Below are 27,407 nucleotides of genomic sequence, written 5' to 3' on the forward strand. Positions count from 1 at the left end.
GGGAGTCTGCGCGATGTTAATTTTTATTGCCAGAAGTAGCCATAAATTGATAGTCGAGAATTGCTGTAGGGACTGTAATTAACTAGTTACTATTTCACCTCCAAAAGGAGCAATGTTTCACGCTCTTACTTTTACTTATCTGGAATCAGCTGCTGTCAACATCCGCTGAAGCCCGTATAAAGATTTATAGACCTTGGAGGTAAATATTGACTAATGGGCAGCTTGGCTTAATGTTCACCTTGAAGGACAATAAATTGTGCTATTGACTGAAGCGAGATGTCAATATCTGCATTGTTGTAAACATTTTAATAAAATTATCTCCATAAAATATTCTCTTTCTTCGGCTGGTCCTGGCTAGTGGGATCGGTGCCTGGAAAAATGCAGCAGCAGGGTGTAGCAGGCAGGGAGCTTTGGGATTGGTGGTGGGACTTTGAGAATCCAGAGACCAAATCTGTTGTGGACCACTGTTGAAGTGTTTTTGGGCTTTAGAAGTGGAAATGTTGCAGCTTTGGATGTCTGGGCTGGCTCAACTTGATCCGAGGTGCGTCATCACTTGATCCTGTGATACTGACCCAGGAAAGAAGTTCAGGGAAGGTTTTTGAATAGCTCCACGGGCAGCCTTCAGCCAGGGAAAGCTGTGAGTGGTGTCCCAGAGACCTGAACATGGCTGCAACAGTGAGCCAGGGGACAGTGGCATGTAATTAATTTGGGAACATGTGTTTGCTTTCTGGTGAGTTATTATCTTGTCAGAGGCTCAATGGAAGCGAACGGGCAGGAGGAGTCAGAAGGGAGATGAGTCAGGGTGGGAAAACGAGGAGAAGCAAGGGAAGGAGAAAGGCATGGAGGGAGGAATATGGATGTATAAGATGTCTGCCCACACCTCACCTCATCCGAGCTTTGTGGGACCCCAAGCACAGCTTGGCCACGTGCTGGGTCTGCCCTGGTGCTCTGTGCCAGCCCAGGATCTCACCTCCATCACTCCTCCACTGCCATGACAGCCAAGCTTCCCCTCCCCTGAGGTTTTTTATGGGGATCTGAGGAGCAAGTCCTAAATAGTCTATGCTAGTCTGTGCAAAGGCTCCTGCTCACTGAGCACAAGGATTCAGGCTCTGTTTTTCCATCTCCCTGGCTCGCACTGGGTTAGTTCATCATCCTCAGCTGATGAACAAGGATTATGCTTGTGCCTCGTCCGTGGCTGTTCCATTTCTGGCCTGTATTATATTATTAGTATTAATAATAATAATGATGGGTGCTGGCTGTGCTGGTTTTTTAGCTACTGAGGAGATGAGAGAGCTCGCCATTAATTCCTGCAATATTTCAGCTCCTAATTGTGCTCAAGCAGAGACAGCCTTGAAGTTCCCAGCATCAGTTCAGGCAGAGCAGGACTGGTACCTCTGGGAGAGCTCCTGGAGCTGCAGGGCTCTGGTCCAGGCCTGCCCTGAGTATCCCCAAGCTCCAGGTGCTTCCAGGGTGCAATCCCACAGAGAAACAGGTTTATGGATCTGATTTTCCTGCAAAGCCCTTCGTGCAGGAGAGCACAGGGGGGACACAGATGGTGTCCTGGCCACCTGCTGTCACCTGCTTCACTGGTGGGCAGGAATTCTTTGTGTCACCTCAGTCTTTGGGATGCTGTAGCTGGCACTAAGGAAGCAGGATCTGACCATAGCCTCTGGATGGCATTCCTAATGCTATTGTCATCTGAGTGTGTGTTATACCAGGTCGTGCACAGGGCAAAAGCAGGTGTCAGCTCCACCTCAGAGTATCCTGTTTTGGTCCAGGGCAGGTTCTGTGTGCCAGTTTTGATGGGCTGCAGCTGAAATCCCACAGATTCCAGACCCTGAGCCCTTGAACTTTGTGCTCTGCCTCTCATCGGTCGATTACCTTGCAAGCATCTCAGACTTCAGCAGGACACAGGCACAGAGGAAACCTTCATCCCCCAATTTCCTGCGCTTTTGCAGGTGTAAAGCTGACCCTCACAGCTACTTTAATGAAGTCTTTTGCTGGGGAACGAAATGCACTGGAACTGCTTTGCTCCCAGATCAAACCAGGGACGCACATTACGGCTCGACTGTGGCAAGAGCTGATCCTTGCCGTGTGCGAGCCAGCTCTGGAACTCGGGAAGGGCCTTTGGTTAGTTGGGAAGCAGTGTTATCTGAGCCTTTGCACAGCCCAGAGTCCGATTTGTGCACGGAGCATCTGAAGGCCACCGGCTGTGTCGTTCCTTTATCAGCAGGCAGCGCTGTGCTACAGAGAAGCTGATTCTAGGTCAGCCACAAAAGGGATTTTTTCTTTTCCCCCTCTCTCCTGTTTTTTTTGCGGTGCCTCAGGGCCGCTGGATGTAACGCTGTAATTTGTGTGTCTCCAAAGGATATTGATTTTGGGGTAACGCCTTCATATCTCGCCTTTCAGTTGCTCTAAGTACTGCTGAGCTCAGCGGTTTGGACCCCAAGCCACTGGGGTAGGAATTTCGGCACGGGGCTGAGGGCGTGGGTGGATGTCAGCAATTCATCAATGAGAATACTCACTTCACCCCTTTTCCAAAGCTCACGGGGCTGCCTTCCCAGTTAGGTCAGCCTGGGGTGGTGGGATGCACACCCTTACGTGCACAGGGTCCTTAGTTTGGCCTCTGAGTGTGCAAGGGAGCAGTGGATGTGCAGAATCCCGGGAATGCTCTGTGGAGGCAGCAGCTGTGAGGTCTGGAGCAGGGAGAGAGAGCCAAGGTGGTATTTCATCATGGCTGAGCATATTTGCACTAGTTTGAGTTGCAATAGTGGCACCTGGGACTGCAGCAGCAGGATCCCAGCAGGTACCTGTGGTGCTCCCTGTGTTGAGCTGTGCCAGGGTGTTACAGGAATGCCATCGGTGCTGGCTCAGGTCCCTACGTGCTTTCCGTGGTGAGCGGTGCAGTCTGACCAGGCTGTTCCTGTGCTGCGGGAAGAGATGCTCTGGAAGCATCAGCCAGTGGGATGCAGGCGGTGTGTGCCCTTCCAGGAGCCTCCCACGTGTGTCCTTTGCCTGCATTTGTTAGGAGCAAGATGCACACGGTTGAGCAGTGAAGCGCAGCGAGTCGTGGCCCATCAGGTCACTCCAGTAGCCAGGTGGGCAGCAAGGGCCGGGCGAGCTCACGGCATCCCCCGGGGACCAGGGACCTGTGCTTGGCCTCTCTGCCATTGGCACTCACTCCCAGAAACAGCTGTCCAGAGCTAATTTATTTCCTAATGCTGCAGCAATGTTAATTTATAAATTACACTGGTAATTCGAGCTATTATTAATTTCAGATGGTGTAGGGCAAGCCTAATTAAAATATGACACCAATTGCCACACATATGTACCAAGGACTACCGTTTAAAATTTATAGGAATATTAAGTGTGACACTGGGCTCAGAGATGCTCCGTGCAGCCATTAGAGCATCCCAGCTGTGGGAGATCCGGTGGGGAGATGTAAACAAAAGGAAGGGAGAAGTTGTTCCTGTTAGGGGTTGCAAAAAGTTGCTTTTGCTGTTTGTTTGGGGGACCAGGGGGATCTTGTGCCCCAACACCAGTGTCTGGATAGCTGAGTGCTGTGGGTTTCCAGGAGAGTGTCAAAACAAAGAGGGCTCCTGTAAGGAATGGGGGCTGAATGATGCCACACTGAAGGAAATGCCACTGATTGCACCTTTCTGACTTGGAGTGAAAGCAGGAGCTGCACTGCAGGCTGGATGGGGAAGAGGGGGACAAGTGCAGCTCTGACAGAAGTGAGCCCAGAGTAGCGCAGGGATGAAGCATTGCAGGTGAAGGGAGATGTTGGCACAAAAACTAATGGGAGTAAACTTGCTGTGAAAATTAGGGAGGGGTGTCTGTGTAAAGCTGGGTGAGCCCAGTGGTGCCTCCCCCTCAGGAGGGATGTGCAAATGCCATGGAGAGGTGATCTTGCATTGTTCTAGCAGGGTGCAGGTTTGGCAAGGACCACTTTGCCCACTCTGCCTACGTTATGGACATTATCTCCAGCAAGTGATACTCCTGGCAGTGCCAGGTCCACCACAGAACTCCAGTGCTTGCAGACACCATTCTGGCTGGGATTTTCCTGGGATGGAGGGGCACAGGCACGTGGGCACACCAGGCTGGGACACAGGATTGATGTCCTAGTGCAGAGTGACACAGCCACAGATGGTGACCAGCCGATGGACACGGGTTTGCTGTGCCTCCCCACCACTCACCCCTCTGTCTGTGCCCTGCAGCCGTGGGCTTCATCAGCGAGGACGAGTACCTGGAGATCACGGGCATCACGCGGGAGCAGTCGGGCGAGTACGAGTGCAGCGCCTCCAACGACGTCTCAGCGCCCGTCGTCCAGCGAGTCAAAGTCACCGTCAACTGTGAGTATCTGGGGGCCAGCAGGGGACAGGAGTGGGACTGGAGTGTGTCCCTGTGCTGCCCCCCAAGGGAATGGCACTTGGAAGTGAGGCACGCACAGGCTTCGGGTCCCAGGGCGAGACAGGCGGCAGCAGTTTTTCTGAGCAGGTGGTGTTTTGCCCTATTTTCCCCTTCTTTTCAAGCTCCATTTTTTTTCCACCACCTCCTCCTCAGCTGTCTCCATCAACCTGGGTTTTCCGCCCATGGAGAGATGCTGTGCTGATAACCTCCGGGGAGAGAAGTGAGCAGTAAATAGAATTTTTTTTCCTTTAGAAAAAAAAAATGAGAGAGAGGCAGAAAGCAGCATATTTCATGCTCAGACAGAGGCGAAGACCCTCCTAAACCCCTCTCTGGTCACCCCATTAGTGCACATGTGGTGCCCGAGAGCTGGGGAGCTCCAGTTTTTGGAGAAGACCCCCTCATAAGCCCAAAAAAACTCCTGGACAGCAGCCCCAGAGTGGCAGGAGCTGAGCATGGGCTCAGAGATGATTTGGGCTCCTTCCCACGTGCGGGGAAAGAAAGGAGAACTCGAGGAGCAAGGCGGGGGGACAGGATGCCCCAAGGCTCCGGGGTGTTGACCCCAGGTTTCCCATCTTCCCGCAGACCCACCGTACATCTCGGACGCCAAGAGCAGCGGGGTGCCAGTGGGGCAGAAGGGCATCCTGCTGTGTGAAGCCTCCGCTGTCCCCTCCGCCGACTTCCAGTGGTACAAAGATGACAAGCGGTGAGAGTTTGGGGGACAAACCTGGGGTATGGGGGGGCACACCAACCCTGTGAGAGCTGCACCCAGTGCCAGCAGCTTCCACTCATAGCCCTTGGCACAAGCCTGGTTTGGGTACCAAGACAGGTCCCCCCCAGGAGCAGCAGCTTGTGCTTGTCCGGGGCAAATCCAGGCATTCCAGCAGGCAGCTGACATCCACAGCCAGTATCTATTAAAAGCATTCCAGGGCTTTATATTTAACACTGTGAAAAGTAGCTGAGGGACATCTAGGGAGGGGGAATTTTCCAGGAGCCTCTTTCAGCCTCTGTCAGGGCAGGATCGCTGCTGCCCCTGCCTCCATTTGAAGGTGTCGTGGTAAATCCCAGCTTGGGTGAAGCATAACAGGGAAGAGGGATATTGGCAGCACAAATCCAAGCACTTAAGAGTGGATGAAACCTCTGTCATCTCTTTAAACACTTTGGCCAGAAGGCAGCTCTCGGAAAGGCAAAAGAAATATGGTGTTGGTCGAGAGACAGGTTTGCTAGGCCCCAGAGACAGCCTGCTCTGCTTTAGGGTGAAAACCACCCTTTTAGATCAACAAGCAGATCCTGTGCTCTGCCAAAGCAACAGCACAGGGATGCAGCTTGGGAATGAGGAGTGAAGCAGTAGAGCCCAGGGTAGGGTCTCACTCTGGAGAAAATGCCTCCCTCTGACCCCAGACAGAATGTTTTTAACCAATTTTTGTGTTACTTCTCCCTGGGGAGCCCAGAGGGGACGTGGCGTGGCCAAACACAGGACGAGCCACATCCTTACTGATGAGGAGGGGTGTTTTACCCAAAAAAGATGCTCCAGAAGCTGGAGGGGAGTCTGGGGCCACCTGCCTTCCCAGGCTGGGGAGGAAAGGAGCCAAAGGAGGAAAGGAGTGTACAAAGAGGAGGATGTTTGTGTGGCAGATGAAAGGCTCTGCTCAGAAGTAGGTCAGATCACGAGGGCCCACAGAGCAGCAGCAGCAGCGGGCTCAGCCCCTGGATCAGTGTCCAGCAGGGACCACAATGGGGATCTGGCACCTCCCATGAGGAATTAGCAAGTAAAAGAACCACAGGAGCAGAGCAGGATGGGGACACCAGCTCAGGGCAGTCCAAGCACTGGGTTAATGCTGCAGGATTTGGGCTGGCTGAGAAGCCTCCCCGCAGTGGTGGGTGCCCATCATGTCACCCATCAGGGATACCCAGGAAGAGGAAGGTGCCAGAAGGCATCCTGCAGAGCAGGGAGGGCTGAGGACACCAGAGGGAAGCCAGGCTCTTCTGTAGGGTGGCAATGAGCCTTTCCCAGGTTCTCTCCCTTGGCATGTGAGTGTCTCTCCCTCCACACAGCATTTCCAAGCCCCAGCGCCATCCAGAGTCCTCTGGTGCCTCTGGTCAGTGTGGGGATAGTGTGGGCTGGCAGCTGGAGACCCAGCAGAGCAGAATCCATCTCCCATATCCCTCCCAATACCTTCCCTTCTCCCTCTTCTCCCAAGCTCAATGTCCCCTCTCCCAGGCACAACCAGGGCCATGGAAAATCACAGGCACCTTTCCTCCTGACACCATTCCAGTGACCTTCTCCCATTCTGCTTTTCTCCCAGGCTGGCTGAAGGACAGAAAGGGCTGAAAGTGGAGAACAAAGCCTTCTTCTCCAGACTGACTTTCTTCAACGTCTCTGAGCAGGACTATGGGAACTACACCTGTGTAGCCTCCAACCAGTTAGGGAACACCAATGCCAGCATGATCCTCTATGGTGAGTGGGGCTGAGGGAGCCCCACAGGGAGGGGGAATGACTTAACAGGGAGATCACTGATGGGAGAGAGGTGGAAAGGCTCTCCCTTGTCTTTTGGGGGAGATGTGCATTTGCTGCTGATCCTTCTTAGCCTAGTGCATGGGCTGGAGGTCATGGTGAGCTCAGGGAAATTGGGGAGCTTCCAAACCTGCCTCCTGATTCATGTACCATGTCAGTCACTGTTCACAGATGTCTGGGATCCACCATCAATGCAAAGTTAGGATTTGGTTGTAGGTTTCCATTTTATTGCTCTGATAAGTCCTTGGGAAAGCCTCTGTGTGAAGGCATCCTCTGGTGCTAATAAGTGGGAGGAGATGGTTTTCAGGGTCACTGCTGTCCCATTCCCACCCAAGAATGAATAGGCCCCTGTCTCTGTCACTTTTCAGGCTGTGTTTTCCCTCCTGCCAAGGAGATATATTATTGATGGTGCCAGAGGGAGATGGGAAGGTGCAGAGGGCAGGGAGGGGGACTAGGTTTGTACCCTTGTCCCAGGACTGTTTTCCCTGCATGGCAGAACTGGGATCCAAGCTGGAATCCTTCTGACACTGCTCATGGCTGGGGAGGTCTGTGCTCCCCAGATCCCTCTCATGGCCACTGGGAGTCAGAAATGGATGACAGATCTCATCCCTGGGTACTGCATGGGGTTTGTGTTTCTCACAGCTGAACCATATGGGAGAAGTGGGGAGTGGGGACCTCCATCCTCTCCTGATGTCACCCCAGCATTCTCCTCCTCTGCCACCCAGCTGTTCTGGGTCACAGAACAAGGTCACCTCCTTGCCTCTCATTGTGGTGTGGTTGGAGGGGAGCAGAGCAGAGGAGCAGATCCATTTTCCTCATCCCCAGGCCCCTCAGGGGTGGCTCAGGGCAGGCTGTGCTCTTATCCATGCAAAGCACACCGGGACAGTGAGTCCCAGAGCACGTGTTGGGATGTTGAGTGTACCAGAGCAGCAGAGCATGGGAGGCACGTGGAGACCCCGGGAAGTGATGTCTGTGTCTCACCATCCTTGGGGAGGGGCTGGATGTGGTCCAGGGCAACAGTTTGTTTAAGGAGAGTAGAGGATGCTGGGCTTTGCCTGGGGCCACACCCAGCTGTGGGGTCGGGGTGGCATCACAAGGCAGGCTTGTCCTCCCCTGCCACGGTATTGGCACCTGTGTCAGGTTCCCCTGAGTTGTGACAGAGGAGTCCATCCCATCCTGGATGCTCAGCTCCGTGCCCACAGCCCTGATGCAGAGCTAACCTTGGATGTTAATGAGCCTTAAACACCCATTTGCTCCCCCCAAAACGTCCCTGCTGTATGTGATGAACATTTACCTGTGCTAAGCCATCATTAGTGTTACTTAGGAACTATCTCCACTCTCCTCCCCACCAGCCTTCCTGGTGATCCAATAACCCTGTGTTTTAGGGATACCAACACCCCTGGCACTGCAGACCACCCAGGCCTGGCTTCATCTGTTCTGCACGCACAGGGTGGACGTGCTGGGTGTCCAGCGTAACCTGAGCCACACCTACATCCTCAGCTGGGATGCTGTAGGCTTCCTTTGGGTTTGTGAGGTTAAAATCTTAATTAGCAGGGGCCTTTATTTGGCATCTGCAGATCCAGGCTGGATGAACAGCCCAAAAGTACAGATGACATCTGCCTGCTGATGAGTTCTCAGCTCTTTGGTTTCTAACCTGTCAGCAATGGCTTGTGGGACTCGTGCTGTGAGTGCAGTGCCAGGTGGGAGGCAGGGAAGAATCCCACAGAAGTCTAGGCTTGTTTTATGACCTCCTTAGCTTTGTTGGTCTGACCGTGAATCCCATCAGGGAATGAAATCAGAGTCCTTTGAGCACCCTTAATTTCCATAAAGCCACATTGATTGGGTGATCTGCTCAGTCTTTATTAATGGAGTGCCCTTGGGGGGGGTGACAGCTCCCTGAGGGGACCATGACATGCAGGGGTTCCCCATCTCCTGGTGTAGGGACCCCCAGCACCCCCAGGAACGACCTTCCCCTAATTATCAGAGATGTGGTGTCCCCATGTGTCACCTGTCCCTAAGGAATCAGTGCCCTCAGTCTGGGGAATAATGTCTTTATTTATTGAGATGGAAGATAAGAGGGAAGTGGGTGTGATGGCTGCACTACCTGCAGCACGAGAAATCTCTTCTGTAAGGTTTTGGGGGGACAATTTTGTGAGTGTTCCCTTTTCCCTGAAGCTGAGTGAGTGTTTTGAAGTTTTTTTCGCCCCCAAATGGAGTTTTAATCCATGCAGGTACCGTGACAGGAGCCTTTTTGGGGCTGTGCAAGAGGCTAATGTAGCGTTCATCTTTTAATCCTTTTTTTAATCTAATTTTTCAGGGAGGTCAACTAGTGCTTTATTTAACATGTAGCACTCGTTATTACAGACCTGCCGCCTCATTCAGCGGCTCATTTGGTGCTGTCTGGGATGTGATGGAGTGTTCAGGGAAACTGCTTCGTTCTGTGGAGCTGGGGAAAAAACCAAGCCCTCTGCCTCTCCTCCTGTCACTCCCAGAGGCTGCTGTCAGGCGATAAATCCATTTGGGATGTTGCAGGGTTATCGAGAGGGATGGGCCCCAAAGCTGCAGGGGAGAGCTGAACCCCCTGCATCCCCCAAATCCCAGCCCCTGTGCTTTGCTTTTTGCTCAGGGTGCAACCACAGACTTTGCTGGGTCTGAGGTCCCTTATTTGGCTCATTTCAACTTCCCCCCCCAGACAGGGGGACCGTGGCCTCAGAGCACTGGGGTGTGATTTGGGCAGCACATCCCACTTGCTACCCCATCCACTCATTTTCCCAGCCCCAGGTCGAGGGCAGGCTGAGGGAGGCATCTCGAGCCTGCACTTTCCATTGCCCTTTTGCCTTAACTTTCACTTGTTCTTTAATTTTTAGAAGAGACAACTACCGCTCTGACACCCTGGAAAGGTCAGTAATTTGGGGACCCCTGCAATGCCAGTGCTTCCCCCAGTGTTTCCCCTGGGCCCCTCCGGCTCCCACCCCAGCCCATCTCAGCGGGAGCCGCAGCACCAGCCTGCCCCACAACCCCACTGCTCTCACTGGTGTAGGGAGGAATTAGGGCTTTTTTAGGTGCCCTCCCATCCTGCCCCCTCCTTGCCAGCCTACTGTGCCTGTCTGGTGGTGGTCTGTGCCCTCTGCATGCCTGCCCCATCCCGCAGTCTCCTGCTCCCTCTCCATCGCCAGGGCAAAAGCAGGAATGTCTCTGTGCTCAGCTTTCCCAGTGTTGCTGCCTAAGTGGGTCTTCTGGCAGATCCCTCCTCCTCTGGGATGCTCCTAGTACCTTTTTTCCAGGATGTGGTAGGGGTAGACAGGGATTAGGTCCCCTTCCTGGTGTTATTCCTGGTCGGGGCAGCCAGCACTCCCCTGGGCAATCTTATCATCCAGCCAACCGGCCTGGTGTCATCTTGATTTTGGGGTGGCTTCAGTTGTGGTGCACTGAGTGGGTCAGCCCCCAGGATGACTTGTAGATGTCGGGAGGGCTGTGGAGGTAGTGCATAAGACCTGGAATTGGTGCCTGGATTTGAGAGGTGTGAGGTGTCTGAGTGTGCTGGAGAGTGGGAGACCAAATGGTTAGTGGTGTTCAGTGCCCTGGTTGGACTTTGAAGTGAAGGAACATGTCCTGGGGTTTCAAGAGCATGTGTGGGTCAGACCTTGTGGGCAGCCCTGCTCTGGCAGGACACCAGCCTGGATGCCTTCCTGAGTTCTTTTCCCAGCCTAGTCTTCCCCTGGGCCAACTATTTGGGGTGTTTTGGTGAAAGCCACTGGGTCAGACACCCTCCACATCCTTTCCTATGGTGAGCTCTGAACTCCTCACCCCCAGTGATCCCAAAAGGCGTGGAAGAGCTTGGCTCTTCTTGACCACCCTCCTCATCCCCTCTAATTCTTCTTGAGATGGTCTGGGCCCATGATGAGCCCCACAGAGGCTCTGGAGGGGCACAAAACCCCAAGTCCTCAATACAGTGCTGCTGGTGGTGTCTCTGCTGGGTGGGCAGGTGGTTACTGTGCCCTCCCAAAGGACACAAGTGGGGAACAGGGTGGTCACCCTGGACTGGGCAGAGTGTGTTGGGCAAAAGCTGCCACCTCCCCTCTAAGTGTGGCTGGAAACATGGACAAATTCGGAGGAGGGAGGAAGGGGCTGAGGGAGGTTGGATGGTGGTGATGCACAGGGGATGGGCTTGGGATGGGGACTTAGGGATGAGAAATGAGTCTGGTCCCAAAGGCCGGGGTCGGTGGGGATGGGGACGGTTGTTGCCCTGCTCTTGACGACAGCACAGGTGGAAGGCGATGCCTGCAGAGCAATCCCACCACGTGCAGCACCGCCCAAACACCGTCCTTCGGTTGGTTTTACGATTTATTTCACGTTTCACGACTTTCTTATCGACTCTGTTGAGTGACCATGCGGGCGTTTCTCTCCCTCGCTCAGGCCCCGGCGCGGTGCACGACGGGAACAACGGCGCGTGGCGACGAGGAGGCTGCGCGTGGCTCCTGCTCCTCCCGCTCGCCCAACTCGCCCGCCAGTTTTGACCCGAGAGCCGGCCCGCGGAGTAGCGGCGGCGACGACCACGGCCAGCGAGAGAGCAAGCAGAAAGGAGAGGAAGAAGAAGAAGCAAAAGAAGAAGAAGTGTTCACCGTTTCCGAAAATAATCATAAGAATTGAGAGAGTATCCGGCCAGGCCACCTTTGGGGGAGGGGGAGAGAGGAAAAAAAACACGTGCAAAAAAAAAAAAAAAAAAAGAAAAAAAAGGAAAAAAACCCACAACGGGAATTTGGAGAGAAAAGGGGAAAAAATAATAATAATAATAATCCAAGGCTTCCTGCTGAAGATGCAACGCGACTGAGTCTTTTTCTTTTCACCCTATTTTTTTTTTTTTTGGGGGGGGATCTCCCGCCCCTTTTTCCCCCCCATTTTTGCCGTTCTCTGCTGTGGGCCAGTGCGGAGGATGGACGGGGCCATCGGAGTGTGGTGCTTCCCCCCCCTGCCCCGTCCTTGTCACCACCCCTGCCCGCCTGCTCCCTCCCGTGGGACCCTCCATCCGGACACACCGGTTTTCTCCTTTGACAAGATTTCCCCTCTTCTCATGGACTGTGCCGCCATTTGTGTTTCAGAATATATATATATATGTATATACCCACGTATACATATATGTATATGGATAGATATATAGATCTTCAACAGTTACCACGCCGCCACGAAGGGAAAGGGAGGAAGGAGACCGGCGTCGAGCCACGCTTTCATCGTACCATCCGCGGACATCGTGAATGATAAGGGATTCTGAGTCATGGTTAATTTTATTAATTGTATTTTCTGATACGAGCCTAGAACTCTTAGTTCCTAAAAAACAGAAATGCAAAAAAAAAAAAAAAAAAAAAAAGGAGGGGGAGAAAAAAAAAGAGAGGAAAAAAACAAAACAAAACAAAACAATCCAGGAGAGTGGGAGCAAGTGGAGAGAAGAAGTTTGTTTGCCGAGGAGGCAACCGGCCGAGGAGGTTTGTGAGCCCGGCGAGGAGGAGGAAGAGGAGGAGTCCTGTGCTGAAACCCCCCAAAACCGGCCCAAAAAGCGGTCGTCCGGACAGTTCCTGCCGAGGGCACGGGCGACGCGTCGAGGCGGAGGGAGACGCTGAATCTTTTTATGGGATATATATATACAGTATATATAAATATACATATATATATATATAATTTTTTTTTTTTTTTGTTAGAGTTCTAGCCACGGTTCCCAGCAGGGTCCTTCCGCTGCCATTACTGCATGCTGTATATGGAGTTAGGTGTGTATCGGTCCTCAACGAGACAAGCGTCTCGGTCCACGCGTCCCCAAACCCCCTCGTCTTTCCGCCCTCGGGGACAAAGGGTGGCGGGGGGACCGGGGCCCCCTCTCCGTCGCTTTTTGCCGCGTGGCCCCGGCCCCTTGGCGGCGGAATGGAGCGAACCGAGGGACAGAGGGAGATCTATATAGCTCAGTTTTATATTTTTATATATATATATATATATATGTGTATGTATATGTGTGTGTGTGCGCGTGCGTGTGTGTGTATATATATATATATATATATATAAAAAATAACACTAGTAAGGAAAAGAAGGTGAAGCAACCGGCTCCTGGCCGAGCCCTCTGCCGAGATGTGGGACTGGTCGACTCGCCGTCCGTGTCGGTGGGGGGTCCCTCCTGCGGTCGGTTTTCCTCCTTCCATTTCCTTTCCTTCCCTGCGGCCGGCGGCGGAGGGCACGCGGGGGCAGGCGGGCGGCGAGGGGGCTCTCTCTGCCTATCCATTAAAACGATTGTTCCATGTGGCCGCTCCGTCTGGTTGTGGTGCTCATTGCCGCGGGGGCCAGGGCCACCCCGCGTCCTCCCCTCGCGCCGCCGGGAACGGGGAGGGGCGTGGGAAGGGATGCTGGGAGGGGGTGACAGATGGGGGCACTGAGACATCGCAGTGGGCTGGGAGAGCGTTGGAAAGCTGGCACCTGGACCTCGCCGGTGAGCCCAGCGGGAGTGCTGTCACTTACCCACAGGTAAGGCTTTGGTGAGTAGATGGACAAGGTGTGAGGCACAGCTGTGCCCTATTCCCCCAGTCAGGACCCTGTTCAGTGTCCCAAAAGCTCACTGTTTGGCTCTCTGCCCCAGCAGCACAGCGTTGCAGGGGATGTTCGTGGAGCAGCCGAAGCGAATCCCGCGTGGGAAGGAGAGACAGCCATGTGAGGTGGGTGTAGGAAACCAGGTTGCTCGTGAAACACTGTACAGGCAAAGCATGGCAGGACAGAGTTTGGGTGTAGGTGAAACTTGCTGTCTCCAGGGGCTTGTCTTGGTCGGTGTCTTGGTGTTTTGGTGATTTGCAGGTTGCTTAGTGAATTTGCTCCTCAGCCTCGGGGTGCCAGCTGCTTCAAACCATCCAGCACATTTGTAGGATCAGAAGTTGATTGTTAGTGATGGCAGGACAGTTTTGTGTGGGTTTTTTATTTCTTGACCCTACGATAAGTTTGTGCCACCCGGGAGATGAGCAGGGAGAAGAGGGAGAGAGCGAGAGGGATGGGAAGGAGTTGCCTCGAGGTGTGACGTGCAGTGTCCGAGCGATACCGGTGAGGGGTAAGGGAAGAACCACGTTCAGGCTTTGTGGCACATGCCAAGTAAACGATGGGGTACTGAGGGTGTGGGGACTGGACAGCTGGGCACAGGCAGAGAAGGTGGTGTTGGTCTTTGTTCAGGTCTTGGGTCTCCCAGGCCGGGCCAGCCGGCCACAGTAGAGCAAACCTGGCAGAAGAGGCAGTGCCCTGATGCTTGGGGGATGTGGGGAGGGATCCGGGGATAAGTATGGAGGTCATGGGTCTCTCTCCTTCACCTCCTCTCTGTAATTTTAACTTTTTTGGTGTTCTAGGTGAGAGATCAAGGAGTGTCCAGTGCCAGAGTAGCAGACAGAGGATGTTAGAGAGAGAGAGGCGGCTCGAAGGATGTGTTTATGTATTTATTTATTGACATAGGTAAGGATTTCTTGGTGGTGGGGATGGAGGTTATGGCCTGAAATATGCTCTCCATCCCTCTGGATGTAGCAACTGAGGTCCTTGTCCTTAGGTACAGGTTGGACATTGCTGAGGGCCATGGAGAAACATCCCCCTCAACCCCGGAAAGGGAGATGGGGGGTATCCATGGACGGGCTCGCAGTGGAAAGGGGCTGCATCTCCTTCCTGGTGCTCTGTGACGGGGAGAGTGCAGACAGGGCACTAGGATGTGCCATGAGCCAGAGTGTTTGGCCATCTGTAGGTGTTTCACTCCAGTGGAGGCAGGTCCAGCACCAGGTACCCAGCAGAACCAGCATTTTAAGATGGGAAGCATCAGGGAGGCCCAAATTGTGGTGGGATCCCCAGGTGCCACATGCCAGAGGCCAGCGTTGCTTTGTGGCACTAGGATTTATATTGCATCAGCCTTGGCTCCCTGACTGGTTGGTTTTTTTGGAAGAGGCTCAAAGCACAGTGTTTCCCACGGTGGTCACCCATGCTTGACTCACTGCAGGTAACACTGAGGAAAGCAGGCAGGGTCGTTTGCCCCTCCCACATCCCTTTCTTGGGGAGGCCGCTGGGTTTTGGGAAGCACTTACCTTTCTGCAGGGGTCACTTGAGGGGGCCAGCAGAGGTGTCCCTGATGTGTGAGGTTGCAGTACTCATGGTGCTGGGATGGAGCTGTTTGCTCAGCAGGGCAGCTTCTTGTGGGGTTCGGGGATAAACTTTCAGGACTGGGCTTTTCATTCTCATATCGAGGCAGGTGAAGGGAGGTCTCAAAGCGTGTGAGACCCTGAAAGGTCTGGCACAGTCCCATAGCCTCCAGTCTCCTGGCAGCAGGTCTCATATTAGAGGAACTGGTTGAATGTTTTTTCACAGCTGATGTGGTGGAAAGGTGGGGAAAGTTGATGGGGTGGAACAGAATCTCCTGGCTGCAGGGAGCACAGCCTGCCTCCCCAGCCCCTGTGGTTTTAGGATGAGACTACAGTCATGTCAGGAAGATGCTGAGGGTCACAGCTTCTTCTGGTCCTGGTCCTTGCCATCTCTGTCCTTTGATGAAGGCATCTGGTCTGTGTCACGTGCTGTCAGATCATGACAGGAGCAAACCACCCTTGCGAGTGCATCATCCACAAAGGTGTCCCTTCACGGGTGGGGGGGTTTAGCTGTCAACAAGCATTGATACAAGACGATGGAGAAGATGCTGGGAATGGCTCAGGCATGGAAAAGAGGCCCCTGACCACTCTGTTTCTGCTGAACGTAGGTGAGTGATGAGAGCAAAGACAGTCCTTACCCTGCAGGGCTCTGTCAGCAGGTATGTGTTCATCGGCAGACGGAGGATGGAGGTGGGTGGGACCAGGGACCCACTCGTGGATTCCCAGGGGAGATGCATGGATGGGGTGAGGGATGGCCCAAACAGCAGCAGGCCCCCAGCTGTGGGGCTCCAAGTGTCACCATCACAGGGGATGATCAAAAGAGGGTCCAACCAAGTGTTGGGTGAGACTACAGGACCCACTTGAGAGCCCTCCTGGCTCAGCACACCGGGTGCCAAGCACCACGACCCTCCCTGGGGTGTGCGGGGTCCGTGAAGCAAAGCCCCGAAGGTACAAAGTTCGTCAAACTTTATTGATACACTGCACAATCACAACCATCTCTTATTCTTGCCGAATTAGAAAAGGTTACAACTACAATGTAACATGCACAAATCTCAGGTAGTATAGCCACCCTTGGAATACAATGATCGACAGAAACTCAAGACTGGCCGTCGTGGCCATCAGCAGGAGAGACCCAGGAGCCACGCTGCCCCCGCCCTGGGCGCCTGGCCACCCCCTGGGCATCCAAACATGGAGAGCAGTGGTCACAAAGGGGTCTGACACCCAGCGGGGTCGGCCTCAGACAGCCAACACGTTTCTCACAATGGCACGTTACATGGCACGAGAAAGTCGAACGCCGTCCCAGCAGAGGACAGGGGAGCTGAGCCCACCTGACCCGGGGAGGAGAAGGATGGGATGGGGGGCAGCCCTGGTGCCAGGTCCGCCAGCCTCGGTGTGCGTCGTGGCGTCCCGTCGTCGCCGCCACTCTCTGGTATGCCGTGGCCTCTGGCCCTGGGATTCTGCAGCATTTCTGCTGCAGGGATGGAGAAACTTGGGGCTGACCCAGGAAGGGGCAGGGGGAGGCAGCAGGGGGCTGTTGTGGGGCAGTGCGGACCAGTGAAGGCATTGGGGCAAGGTGTCTCCTGCACCCAAGGGTACTTCTGGAGAGGGCACGTGGGGAAGGATGTGCGTGTCGCTGGCCGAAGACGGTGCCATCCCCGCTCAGTAAACGTGCCCGGGCCGTGGGAGAGGACCCAGATCACTGCCGGTGCCACCTTCCCGGGATGCCAGTGGAGATGCAGAGCACCGCAGGGACCGCAGGACGCGGACTCACCCAGTCAGTGCCGGATCCCCGTCCATCAGGTAACCCAGCGTGTCCCGCCAGCACCAGGGCAGCCTCGGGCCAGGGGGGTTTGCCCATCAGCCATGGTACATGTTGAACATCCAGGATGGGGGATGGGAGCATCCATTGAGATTTTGTAGCAGGTCCCGGGGCAGCCCGTTGAGAGCAGGGATGAGGAGGGGCACAGCCGCAGAGAGGACGGGGTGGTGGCCCATCATGGCCTCTGGCTTGGGCTGGTTTTTTCCATCTTGTGTGCTAAGGACTGTCACCCCAGCTTCCTCGCAGCCACACAAAGCAGGAGGATTGGGCAGCAGCGGAGTTTGCGCAGGGAAGACAGTGTGTGCGTGGCCATTGCCTTTAAGTCATCTCACTTATGGAGGGAGAAGGGAGGGACAAGGCACAGGGATGTGGTGGGTCTGGACAGGGGATGCTCTGTGTGCTTGCTCAGTGCCTTGCTGTAATCAGGTCTCCCTGCCAGAGGAATAGAGTCTGGTGTGACATGTGACTTTTCAGGAGCAGGATGGGAGTGCTCATCCTCAGACTGTGACCCCAAAGCATTCCTGGGTGGCCAGGGAGCTTCGGGAAGGCTCAGGGCTGCCACAGTGTACCAGGCGAGGGGGTCTGTGGTGCACGGTGCCATCAGGAGCACAATTCCATATGCAGGGAGGTGACATGGCCACCATCACCAGCACCTCCCAGAGTGACTGGAAGAAGAAGGGGGCAGAGTCTGGGTGCATCCATTTTGGTGTCACGGGCACGTCACAGCAGGGAGGATCAGAGCCGTTCTTGTCCCTGCCGTGCCAGCGTAGTAAATCAACGGAGCCTGAGCTGCCTCCACAGGGTCGAACACATCAGACTTTCCTCAGGCAGGGGCACGTGACGGGCACAAGAGAAGGCAGCGTGAGGACGTTGCAGCTCAGGGCCCTCAGAGAGGCAGAGATGCAGACGGTCACGAGCGTCAGAGCCGCAGCAAAAGGGCCTTGTCAGCTGGTGTTTCGCTGTGTCGTTCGGAGCCTCTGCCCTGCGTTGGTGGTGCTGTGCTTTTAATGTGCAGGTTGGAAAGTGCTTGGAAAAAGAGCTGAGAGGAACCCCCTCAAAAAGTGCTGGCAGCACACCAGGGCAAGAGCCACAGGGCAGCCCCTGCCATCAGGGGGGCAGCAGCAGAGTGGGCAGGGGTCTGGAGCAAGAAAGGGCGATGGCCTGGCTGTCTGATGCAGCAAGAAGGTTCTTAGTCCCCATGAGGGATTGGTGTCATCCCCAGGGCTCACATTCCTGGGAGAGCAGCCTTGTGCCCTTGGGAAGGCGACGGGGTTTACTGGGAAGCAGACAGGTACGATGTTAGCTGGGAGGAAGAGTAGTGGGAAGTGCCTGACCCTTGAAGGACAACTGGTTGTGTCACCTGACCCTCTCCAAAAGGGCCAGCGAGCGTCGTGTCAGGAGCAGAGGCAGATGAGGGGAGGCCAGTGACATCGGGGGTGCTTAGGGAGGAGCTTTGGCGACAAGAACTGACATTCAGGACCAAGAGGGCTGAAGGCAGAGCCAGGGGGCTTCAACCTTGGGGTCTTTTTGGGCGTAGGCGGCTTAGTGAGACGACGAGACGGACATCCCCGGTGAAGGCTCTGGGCGGCACCCGCCCCGGCGGCTCCGCGCCCCCCGCGCTGGAGACGAGGAGCACGAGGAGCACCGTCCGTGCCGGGCCACGTCCCCGGGGCGGCGGTGGCGGGTGACAGTCTGGTGGCACGTGGTGGGGTCTGTACAGCGTTAACTGGCGGCGAGAACGATCCCGGCACGTGGGAGACAGGGCCATCCTCGGACACTCGGCACCGCCGCCCGTCCTCCGGCGCATCGCCCGTCCCGCGGAGAGGAGTCCCCGGGCGGCGCGGCGGGCAGGGCCCGCGGCGGGGGAGAGGCGCGCGGGGCCTCCCGGGACCCTCCGCTCCCTTATCAAAAGTCGAGGAGGAGGAGGCGAGCGAGGAGGGTGGCCCAGAGGCAGAGGCCGGCGGCCAGCCGGGACGCCGCGTTGCCGCCGTCGTGCACCGCTCCAGGCCCTGCGCGGGGGAGAGGAGACAAAGCACAGCGGTGAGGTCAGTGGTGAGACAGCGTGAGAACGTGCAGGAAACCCACCTCCCCACTGCCCTCGCAGTTCCCAGTCCCCTTCACATCCCACCCCCTCAGCTGTGCTCCCCCTGTGAGGGGTGGGGGGTTTGTTGGTCGTTTGGAGAGCGTTGTTGGTGTGGAGGAGGAGTTGAGGAGGCAGGCAGAGAGCTGGAGGAACATGTAGGGGAGGCACAGTCCTTGTCTGAGGAGGAGGATGCCCTGGGCAGGTGCCAGTCCACCCCACCATGCTCAGAAGTTGCCCCCCTTGGAGAGTCCTGGTGCAAACAGCCACGTGAGACCTTGGTACTCAGGAGTGGCACAACTTGTGCCCAGCCATGAAGGATCCCTGGCCCAGGAGATGGCACTGTGCAGATGTGCAGTCTCAGGCAGGCTGGTGCATTTTGGAGTGGCATCATTGGGTGTTTCTTGGCAGGCAGGCCAGGCAGGGAGGAGGCTGGTCATGCGGGTTCATGGCTGGAGCAGAGGTTTGCTGCACGTTCTTGGATGAAGGCTGTTATTTGGGAAAGATTTGGGCTGAAGGGCACACAAAGGACCGGTCAGGATGAGATGAGACAGCCGAGCAGAGTGAAGGAAGTGGAGCAGACACAGGTCTGCCTGGACTCCCTATGCCTGGGGAGAGGTATTTTGGGAAGTTGCAGGTCTGAGCCCCAGTACTGGAATTCTGAAAGGGAAGAAATAGAGAAAAAAGTGCTGAGCTGTCTCAGCATCAAAGCTCAGGGCACAGACAAAGTGTGAAGTAAATGGGATTTTTATCCAATTATGAATATGCTCTCAAGCCTGCAGTCAGCCACTTGGAATGTGTTCATCATAGAATCAGTGGAAGGTTTGGATTGGAAGGGACCTTAAAGCCCATCTCATCCCACCCCCTGCCATGGGCAGGGACACCTCCCACTAACCCAGGTTGCTCCAAGCCACATCCAACCTGACCTTGGACACTTCCAGGGATGAGGCAGCCACAGCTTCTCTGGGCAACCTGTGCCAGGGCCTCCCCACCCTCACAGGGAACAATTTCTCTCTAATATACAATCTAAATGCACCCTCTTTTAGTTTAAATCCATTCCTGTCTTACCCCTCCGTGCTCTTGTCAGAAGTCCCTCCCCAGATCTCCTGTAGCCTCTTCCAAATGAAATAATTCTGTGATCTATGAAATTATATCCAGTTACACTAAATTCTGCAGGATGGTGTCACTCCTTGTCTTTTTATCTACTGATTTCTTTGTGAACATTTATCTTATTTCAGGAAGAGGCAAAGGAGAGCCCAAGATGTTACATCCAAGCCCTGCCAGAAGGTAAAGAAAATGATGGGAAGATTGAGTGATGAGCAAGAAGTTGTGTCATGCCCATGCTCAAAAAAAATTGATTGTAAGAACACATGATAATACAAGAGGTGTAGAACTGCTCTGCCATAATCAGACATTTCCTTGCTGAATAGACCTTGGGATATAAAAGGTGGAACCTCCAGCTATTTGTAAAGAGGCAAGTAGAGCCTTGCAGGCAGAATGGAAAAGGGCTTTTGAGCTTGGTTTTCCCTCAGATCTGTTACTGCTCCCTCTTCTGTCTTTTTGTCCCTTCAAACTAATGGCAGCATATCATGTAAGTCTATAAAAATAATTAAAATCTATGCAGACTTAATAATAAATGCTGCTTAGACTTATGTATTTATACCTGATCAAATCCTGCTGAATCTCTACCTTTCTCTAACAGTTTATCCATACCTTTATCTATAGATGTGGATTTTTAATGTGTGACTAATTCCCATTACTGTTTTCTAGTTCACAGTTCTGCACTGGTTATTGGCTTTGATTTAATGATGCTTTTTAGAAATCTCATAATCTATCCTAAAGCAATCACATCCTGGTTGAGTTGGAGAGTTCCCAAATAGATGTCAGAGAGGAAATAAACTGAAATACTGGGTCATAACTAAAGAAAAAACCCCACAAATATTTTCTCTTAACTGTATTCTTTACTGAGAAAGAATTTCTCCTGGTGTCAGACAGCTTGGCCTTGTAAAGATTGTAAAGATACTCTACGGGAGAGACAAGCATAAAGATACAGTGACAAAATAAAGTAGTAATTAGAGATGATCATGAAATTTAGGCAATGTTTCATTTCATCATGTGCCTCCCGTGTGTCCTGTGAACTGCCACATTAGATGGGAAGAGGATGGCTCCCCCCAGGACAGGGAGAGGAACTCAGGACTTCAGCTGAGCTTCCCAGCAAGTATTTTGGCTCTGCTTTGCTAAAACCCCTGTGCCTGGGCACTGAGGTGTGAGTGTACCTGGATTCTGGCTGCCCCTGCTCAGCTTATTTATTATTGCAGATATTTATTGTTGCTTGGTTTTATTTTGTTCTTCTTGATTTGTGTCCTATTTCCTCCCCATTTCCTTCCTGCTCCAGAAGGCAACCTTAGACTTTGAGACCCTGACTCGAGTGAAGATGGCAAGACTGGGATTTTGTCTCTCTCATAAGACCTTGAATACAAAGGTAAGAAGGAATCAGTGGGTCTAATGATGAGCGAGGTTTCTTAGCCCGTGTTGGAGGCACTCTCAACTCCATTGGGAGCCGTAGGAATGGCCAAAATGCTTTCAGAGCTAAGCAGTCCCCTTGACATGCACCAAAAAATAGCTTTTCCTTTCTTTTCCTGCCTCCTTTCTGTCCCAGGAAAGAATTCCCATGCCTTCCATTTCCATCCTTCCAGTTTCAGGCAACATCCACCTTTCTCCAGGTGAGACTGAGACACATGGAGACGAAGAATTTAGAACTTATCTCTCACTGCTTTACATTTCCAGGACTCGTGACAAACGGGAAGGGAACGTGCCCACACCCACGGTGCTGCTGGAGCCCCTCTTTCCAAGGGGGCTCAAGGAAAAGGCAACAGCTGCTCTTCACTTCTCATGGTCCACAACAGCAATTACTGAGGGAGAGTCTGACCAATGATTCATGTCTGAGGACATAAGGAAGTCTTGGGGACTGGCTGGGGGGAAGCCTGTGCAGTGACTCATGCCTGAGGGTACATGTGTCTGGACTAAGTCTTGGCAACCTCCCCAGGATGAGATTTTCCTGACATTTTCCCTCAGGTAAACACATGGTCCTTGAAGGATTGTCTCTGCTCATTGCAGGGGAGTTGGAGTAGATGACCTTTAAAAGGTCCCCTCCAACTCAAACTATGATTCTTTGGCTCCCTCGCCCTGTTTAACATCTCTGTTGGAGTCTTCAAAGTGGTGGCCTCTTGCACACAAAAAGGAAACACAAGTTAATCAAGACCAAAGACTTGTCACAAATACTAAGGGAATGTGAGCAGTGGCTGTAGGTAAGAATTTTACAGCCTGGTATAATATATATCTATTATCTGTAGCATCTAATAGCATAGCCAGCAATTAGCATATTATGAAGTAGTTAAGGAAAAAACATACATGGAGCAAGTAGCACAAGGAGGAAGACAACTGCAGGTGTGAAATACAGGGGTCAAGTGGAAATAAAGTGTGAAGGAGAGAAAAAAAAAACATGTATAGTAGGCAGAGAAGACAACTGGTGAAGCCAAAGTAACCCCACAAGGTAAGAGGGAATATTTGTGGGAAAACCCCACAAAAAAAAAAACTCAGTGAAGAGGAGGTGAGTTGTCCCCTGTCCTTTCACAGGCAGAAGGAGAAGAAGAGAATACCAATAAATACTAAGGAAGAAGAAATCCTACTTCAGCTCTGGCTTTCAACACCAAAAAAAGTGAAGAAGCTCTTCCCCCCCACCTCCAAAGGTGCCCAAACCCCAACCCCACACCACAGTCACTGTCCCCCTTGTACCAGCACTCCCCTGTTTGAGACTCATGGCTAATTTAGGCCAAATTTATTAAAGACTCATCATTTACCTGTGTATGGATGATGATTAAAGCCTAACCCTGGGGGGTGATGTGTGCTGTTGATGACTGTCAGTCCAGTAAAGCCTGGTTTAAAGTTTCAAACTGTGTTGGTGTGTTTTAAATATATCCCCAAATCTTCAGGTGCTACAGGTGAAGGTGGATATGGACAGAGGGACATAGAGATTCAGGAGCCAGAAGAGACTGAGCTGGAGAGTTTTGTTCTGCTCCAAGTGCTCAGTACCTACATCTCCTCCTGCTAAAACTGGAGGAGAGAGAAGCTCCTGTGCAGACAAGCCAGGAGGTGCTGGTGCAGAGAGCAGGGGCATGGCAGAGTCGGGGGGCACAGCCAGGGAGGGGGCCGGGGGAGAGAGGGGAGGGTTGGGGAGCCCATCATGAGCAGCTCATGGTGCCAAAGGAACTCAGAAGTTGCCAGGAGAGCTGGGACTGACATGACAGCCACCACAGCCCCCAGGAGTGATGGAGAGCAGAACAGGGGGGCTCCTTGGGCTGAACCATAACAGGGCCACAAGCTCAGGGGCAAGGGCTGGACACAACACTGGACTAAGTGACCCAAAGCGACCCCAAGGGCAAACTGGGTGAAATCAAAGAAGCACAGCATGGTCCCTAGAGATGGAACTTGGCCCCTAGTAACCCAAATGACCCATAGCAACCCCAACATGACCTGGAGTAACCCCAGAATAACCTATAGTAATCCCAAAAGGCTACTTTTTTTACCTAAATAACCCCAAAGTTCTCTGCAGAGAGTTTGACCTGCAGTAACCCAAATGACCTAAAGTAACCTCAATGACCCAGAGTAACCCCAAAATGACCTCAAGTAACCCCAAAATGACCTCAAGTAACCCCAAAATGCTAGATTTTTGACCTCAAGTAACCCCAAAGTTCTCTATCGAGAGCAAGTTTGACCTATAGTAACCCCAATGACCCAGAGTAACCCCAATGACCCAGAGTAACCCCAAAATGACTTAGAATAACCCCAAAATTACCTAAAGTAACCCCAAAATGCTAGATTTTTGACCTAAAGTAACCCCAAAAATCTCTGTAGAGAGTGAGTTTGACCTGCAGTAACCCAATGACCCAGAGTAACCCCAAAATTACCTACAGTAACCCCAAATCGACCTCAAGTAACCCGAAAATGCTAGATTTTTGACCTAAAGTAACCCCAAAGTTTTCTATTGAGAGTCAGTTTGACCTGCAGTAACCCCAATGCCCCAAAGTAACCCCAGTGACCCAGAGTAACCCCAAAATGACCTCAAGTAACCCCAAAATGCTAGATTTTTGACCTCAAGTAACCCCAAAAGATCTCTGCAGAGTGAGTTTGACCTGCAGTAACCCCAATGACCCAAAGTAACCCCAAATTGACCTACAGTAACCCAAAAATGACCTCAAGTAACCCCAAAATGTTAGATTTTTGAACTAAAGTAACCCCAAAAGATCTCTGCAGAGAGTGAGTTTGACCTGCAGTAACCCCAATGACCTAAAGTAACCCCAAAATGACTTAGAATAACCCCAAAATGACCTAAAGTAACCCCAATATGTTAGATTTTTGACCTAAAGTAACCCCAAAAATCTCTGCAGAGAGTGAGTTGGACCTATAGTAACCCAATGACCCAAAGTAACCCCAATGACCCAGAGTAACCCCAAAATGACCTAAAGTAACCCCAAAATGACCTCAAGTAACCCCAAAATGCTAGATTTTTGACCTAAAGTAACCCCAAAGTTCTCTATAAAGGGCAAGTTTGACCTATAGTAACCCAAATGACCTAAAGTAACCCCAGAATGACCTAAAGTAACCCCAAAGTGCTAAATTTTTGACCTCAAGTGACCCCAAAAATCTCTATAAAGAGCAAGTTTGACCTATAGTAACCCCAATGACCTAAAGTAACCCCAATGACCCAGAGTAACCCCAAAATGACCTAAAGTAACCCCAAAATGCTAGATTTTTGACCTCAAGTAACCCCAAAGTTCTCTATAAAGGGCAAGTTTGACCTATAGTAACCCCAATGACCTAAAGTAACCCCAAAGTGCTAAATTTTTGACCTAAAGTAACCCCAAAAGATCTCTGCAGAGTGAGTTTGTCCTGCAGTAACCCCAATGACCCAGAGTAACCCCAAAATGACCTAGAGTAACACCAAAAAGCTAGATTTTTGACCCCAAAAGATCTCTGCAGAGAGTTTGACCTGCAGTAACCCCAATGCCCCAAAGTAACCCCAGTGGCCCAGAGTAACCCCAAAATGACCTAGAGTAACCCCAAAATGCTAGATTTTTGACCTCAAGTAACCCCAAAGTTCTCTATCGAGAGCAAGTTTGACCTGTAGTAACCCCAATGACCTAAAGTAACCCCAATGACCCAGAGTAACCCCAAAATGGCCTCAAGTAACCCCAAGGTGCTATCCAGAGAGCAAGTTTGATCTCCAGTGACCCCAGTGAACTGCAGCAACCCCAAAATGCCAATTGGTTGACAATTTGGTAACTCCAAAGTGTTCTGTTGAGAGGGAGTATGACCTCAGGTAACCCCAACAATTAGCATTTTGGGGTTACTTTAGGTCATTTGGGTTACTCAAGGCCAAACTTGCTCTCTCCAGAGCACTTTGGGGTTACTAGAGGTGATTTTGGGGGTTACTTGAGGTCAACCAATTTGCATTTTGGGGTTACTATAGGTCATTGGGGTTACTTACGGTCAAACACACTCTTTACAGAGCACTTCGGGGTTACTTTAGGTCAACTAATTAGTATTTTGGGGTTACTATAGGTCATTTGGGTTACTTGAGGTCAAATGTGCACTCTGGATAGCATTTTGGGGTTACTTTAGGTCAAACAATTAGCATTTTGGGGGTTACTATAGGTCATTGAGGTTACTTGAGGTCAAATTTCCTCTCTGGACAGCACTTCGGGGTTACTTCAGGTCAATTAATTATTATTTTGGGGTTACTATAGGTCATAGGGGTCACTTGAGGTCAAACTTGCTCTCCGGACAGAACTTTGGGGTTACTTGAGGTCAAACAATTAGCTTTTGGGGGTTACTACAGGTCATTGGGGTTACTTGAGGTCAAACTCCCTCTTTGAGGACCACGCTGAAGTCACCTGCCATCAACCACTTAGGCCAAGTAACTTGTACTATTTTGCCATGGTTTCACCAGCTGAATCCTGTGCCTCCCACTCTGCTTTGTTCTCTGATGCCTTCTCCCTCAGAATGCTTTTATGATTTATATTGAATTTTTTATGCTTTTTAGTTCAAGGAGAGGTGGCTTCTTCTCCTCATGGAACCTCCATCCAGCCACTCCAAACTCTCAGCCTTTCCACTCTCTGGTGTGGATTTCTGACATGCTCTGCTTGTCTTGGACTTTCACCCTTGGAACTACATTGACCATGAGAACCATCATCCCATGGAAAAAAAACATCTATTTCGAGTAAAACATCCCAGTGCCAGGAAAATAAAATATTTCAATGAACCAGTAAGGAGAGTAGAAGATGCAGGTTCAAAATGTCGTTTAATGAGAGCTGTGAATTTTATGACACTTTTTCCTTGTGAAACTGGTTTTTAGTTTTTATTTAAGTTTTCCCCAGCTGAACCCAAGGATGTGTTATTATTTTATTATTTTATTGCTTTTATTTTAAATTTAATTTTTTTATTTTATTTTACTATTTTATTTATTTTAATTTATATTTTATTATGTATTTTATTTTATATTTGATTTTATTTTGATTTTATTTTATATTTTATTTTGATTTTATGGGTCAAAGACAGCTGTATCCAGAGAAGAATGTTGGTTCTGGCTCTCTGCATGGCTGACTTCCAATTGGTTCTCTCTGAAACTGTGATTGGACATAACCAGGACTTCCTTGGTGGACAGCTATGGGTTTTTCCTCTGCCATCTTTCCATGGCAAGATCCTGACCCAGACAGCTCAAAAATGTTAATCAAATGTATGGAATATCCAGATTTGGGGCCCCCAACATAGGAAGGACTTGGAGCTGCTGCAGCAGCCCCTGCTCCCACCCAAAGCATCCACACAGTATATTCCACTTGTTGAACAGGAAAAAATCATTTTATTGTTTACCAGAGATCATGGAAGCCTTTGGAATTCCCCACCCAACAGCTCCTGTCCCTTTCCCAGCCCCCGGCCTGGCTGGCAGCTGTGAGCAACCACCGACCTCTGAGCCAGCAACCACACTCCAGAGGCAAAATAACCCCGGGGATTGTGATTCCCAGGCTCTCTGGAAGCAACTTTGGAGCTCACAGATTTCAGGCTTTTTGTGGGGTATTAATAACGGCAGATGGCAACTTGCAGGGTGATGAAATGAGGTGTGAGCTGCTCCCTTGACCCCAAAGGCAGCGCCGGTGGCAGACACAAAAGAGCTTTTGCTTCTGCCCTTCGAAGTTCCTGTAATGCACAGAAATAGATGGGGGGTAATTACTTTCTCTGCTGTACAAAAGGCCTGGTTCAGACTTACACTCCCTGAAAACAGCACTGCCTCCTCCTCCTCACTGATTTCCACTTGCAAAGATCTCATATTCCACTTGCAATACCTCATAGGTTTGTCCATTTAGAATTTTCAGGGGTTAGCATTTTGGTTTGTGGGCT

General features: G+C 51.9%; 2 protein-coding genes across 16 annotated transcripts in view; one reads left to right on the top strand and one right to left on the bottom strand.

The window, feature by feature from the left end:
- NTM (neurotrimin) overlaps window positions 1-13,204 on the top strand; it is a 356,205-nt gene extending 343,001 nt beyond the window's left edge. For 7 of the 9 annotated variants that reach the window (XM_064634453.1, XM_064634458.1, XM_064634459.1 and 4 more), the window contains 5 exons: window positions 4,218-4,352; window positions 4,993-5,113; window positions 6,714-6,865; window positions 9,790-9,822; window positions 11,339-13,204. In XM_064634453.1, the coding sequence (XP_064490523.1) occupies window positions 4,218-4,352; window positions 4,993-5,113; window positions 6,714-6,865; window positions 9,790-9,822; window positions 11,339-11,439 (542 nt within the window). In that variant the 3' untranslated portion in view covers window positions 11,440-13,204. The remainder of the gene's footprint in view (window positions 1-4,217; window positions 4,353-4,992; window positions 5,114-6,713; window positions 6,866-9,789; window positions 9,823-11,338) is intronic. The other 2 variants (XM_064634457.1, XM_064634456.1) reach the window with 1 other exon arrangement.
- A 2,799-nt stretch (window positions 13,205-16,003) lies between these two features.
- OPCML (opioid binding protein/cell adhesion molecule like) overlaps window positions 16,004-27,407 on the bottom strand; it is a 299,547-nt gene continuing 288,143 nt past the window's right edge. For 5 of the 7 annotated variants that reach the window (XM_064634446.1, XM_064634451.1, XM_064634447.1 and 2 more), the window contains one exon: window positions 26,849-27,206. In XM_064634446.1, the coding sequence (XP_064490516.1) occupies window positions 26,872-27,206 (335 nt within the window). In that variant the 3' untranslated portion in view covers window positions 26,849-26,871. Of the gene's footprint in view, window positions 18,883-26,848; window positions 27,207-27,407 lie in introns of those variants that run through there. The other 2 variants (XM_064634450.1, XM_064634449.1) reach the window with 1 other exon arrangement.

Source organism: Pseudopipra pipra, chromosome 23 (genome assembly GCF_036250125.1).
Source record: "Pseudopipra pipra isolate bDixPip1 chromosome 23, bDixPip1.hap1, whole genome shotgun sequence".
Classification (NCBI taxonomy): Eukaryota; Metazoa; Chordata; class Aves; order Passeriformes; family Pipridae; genus Pseudopipra; species Pseudopipra pipra.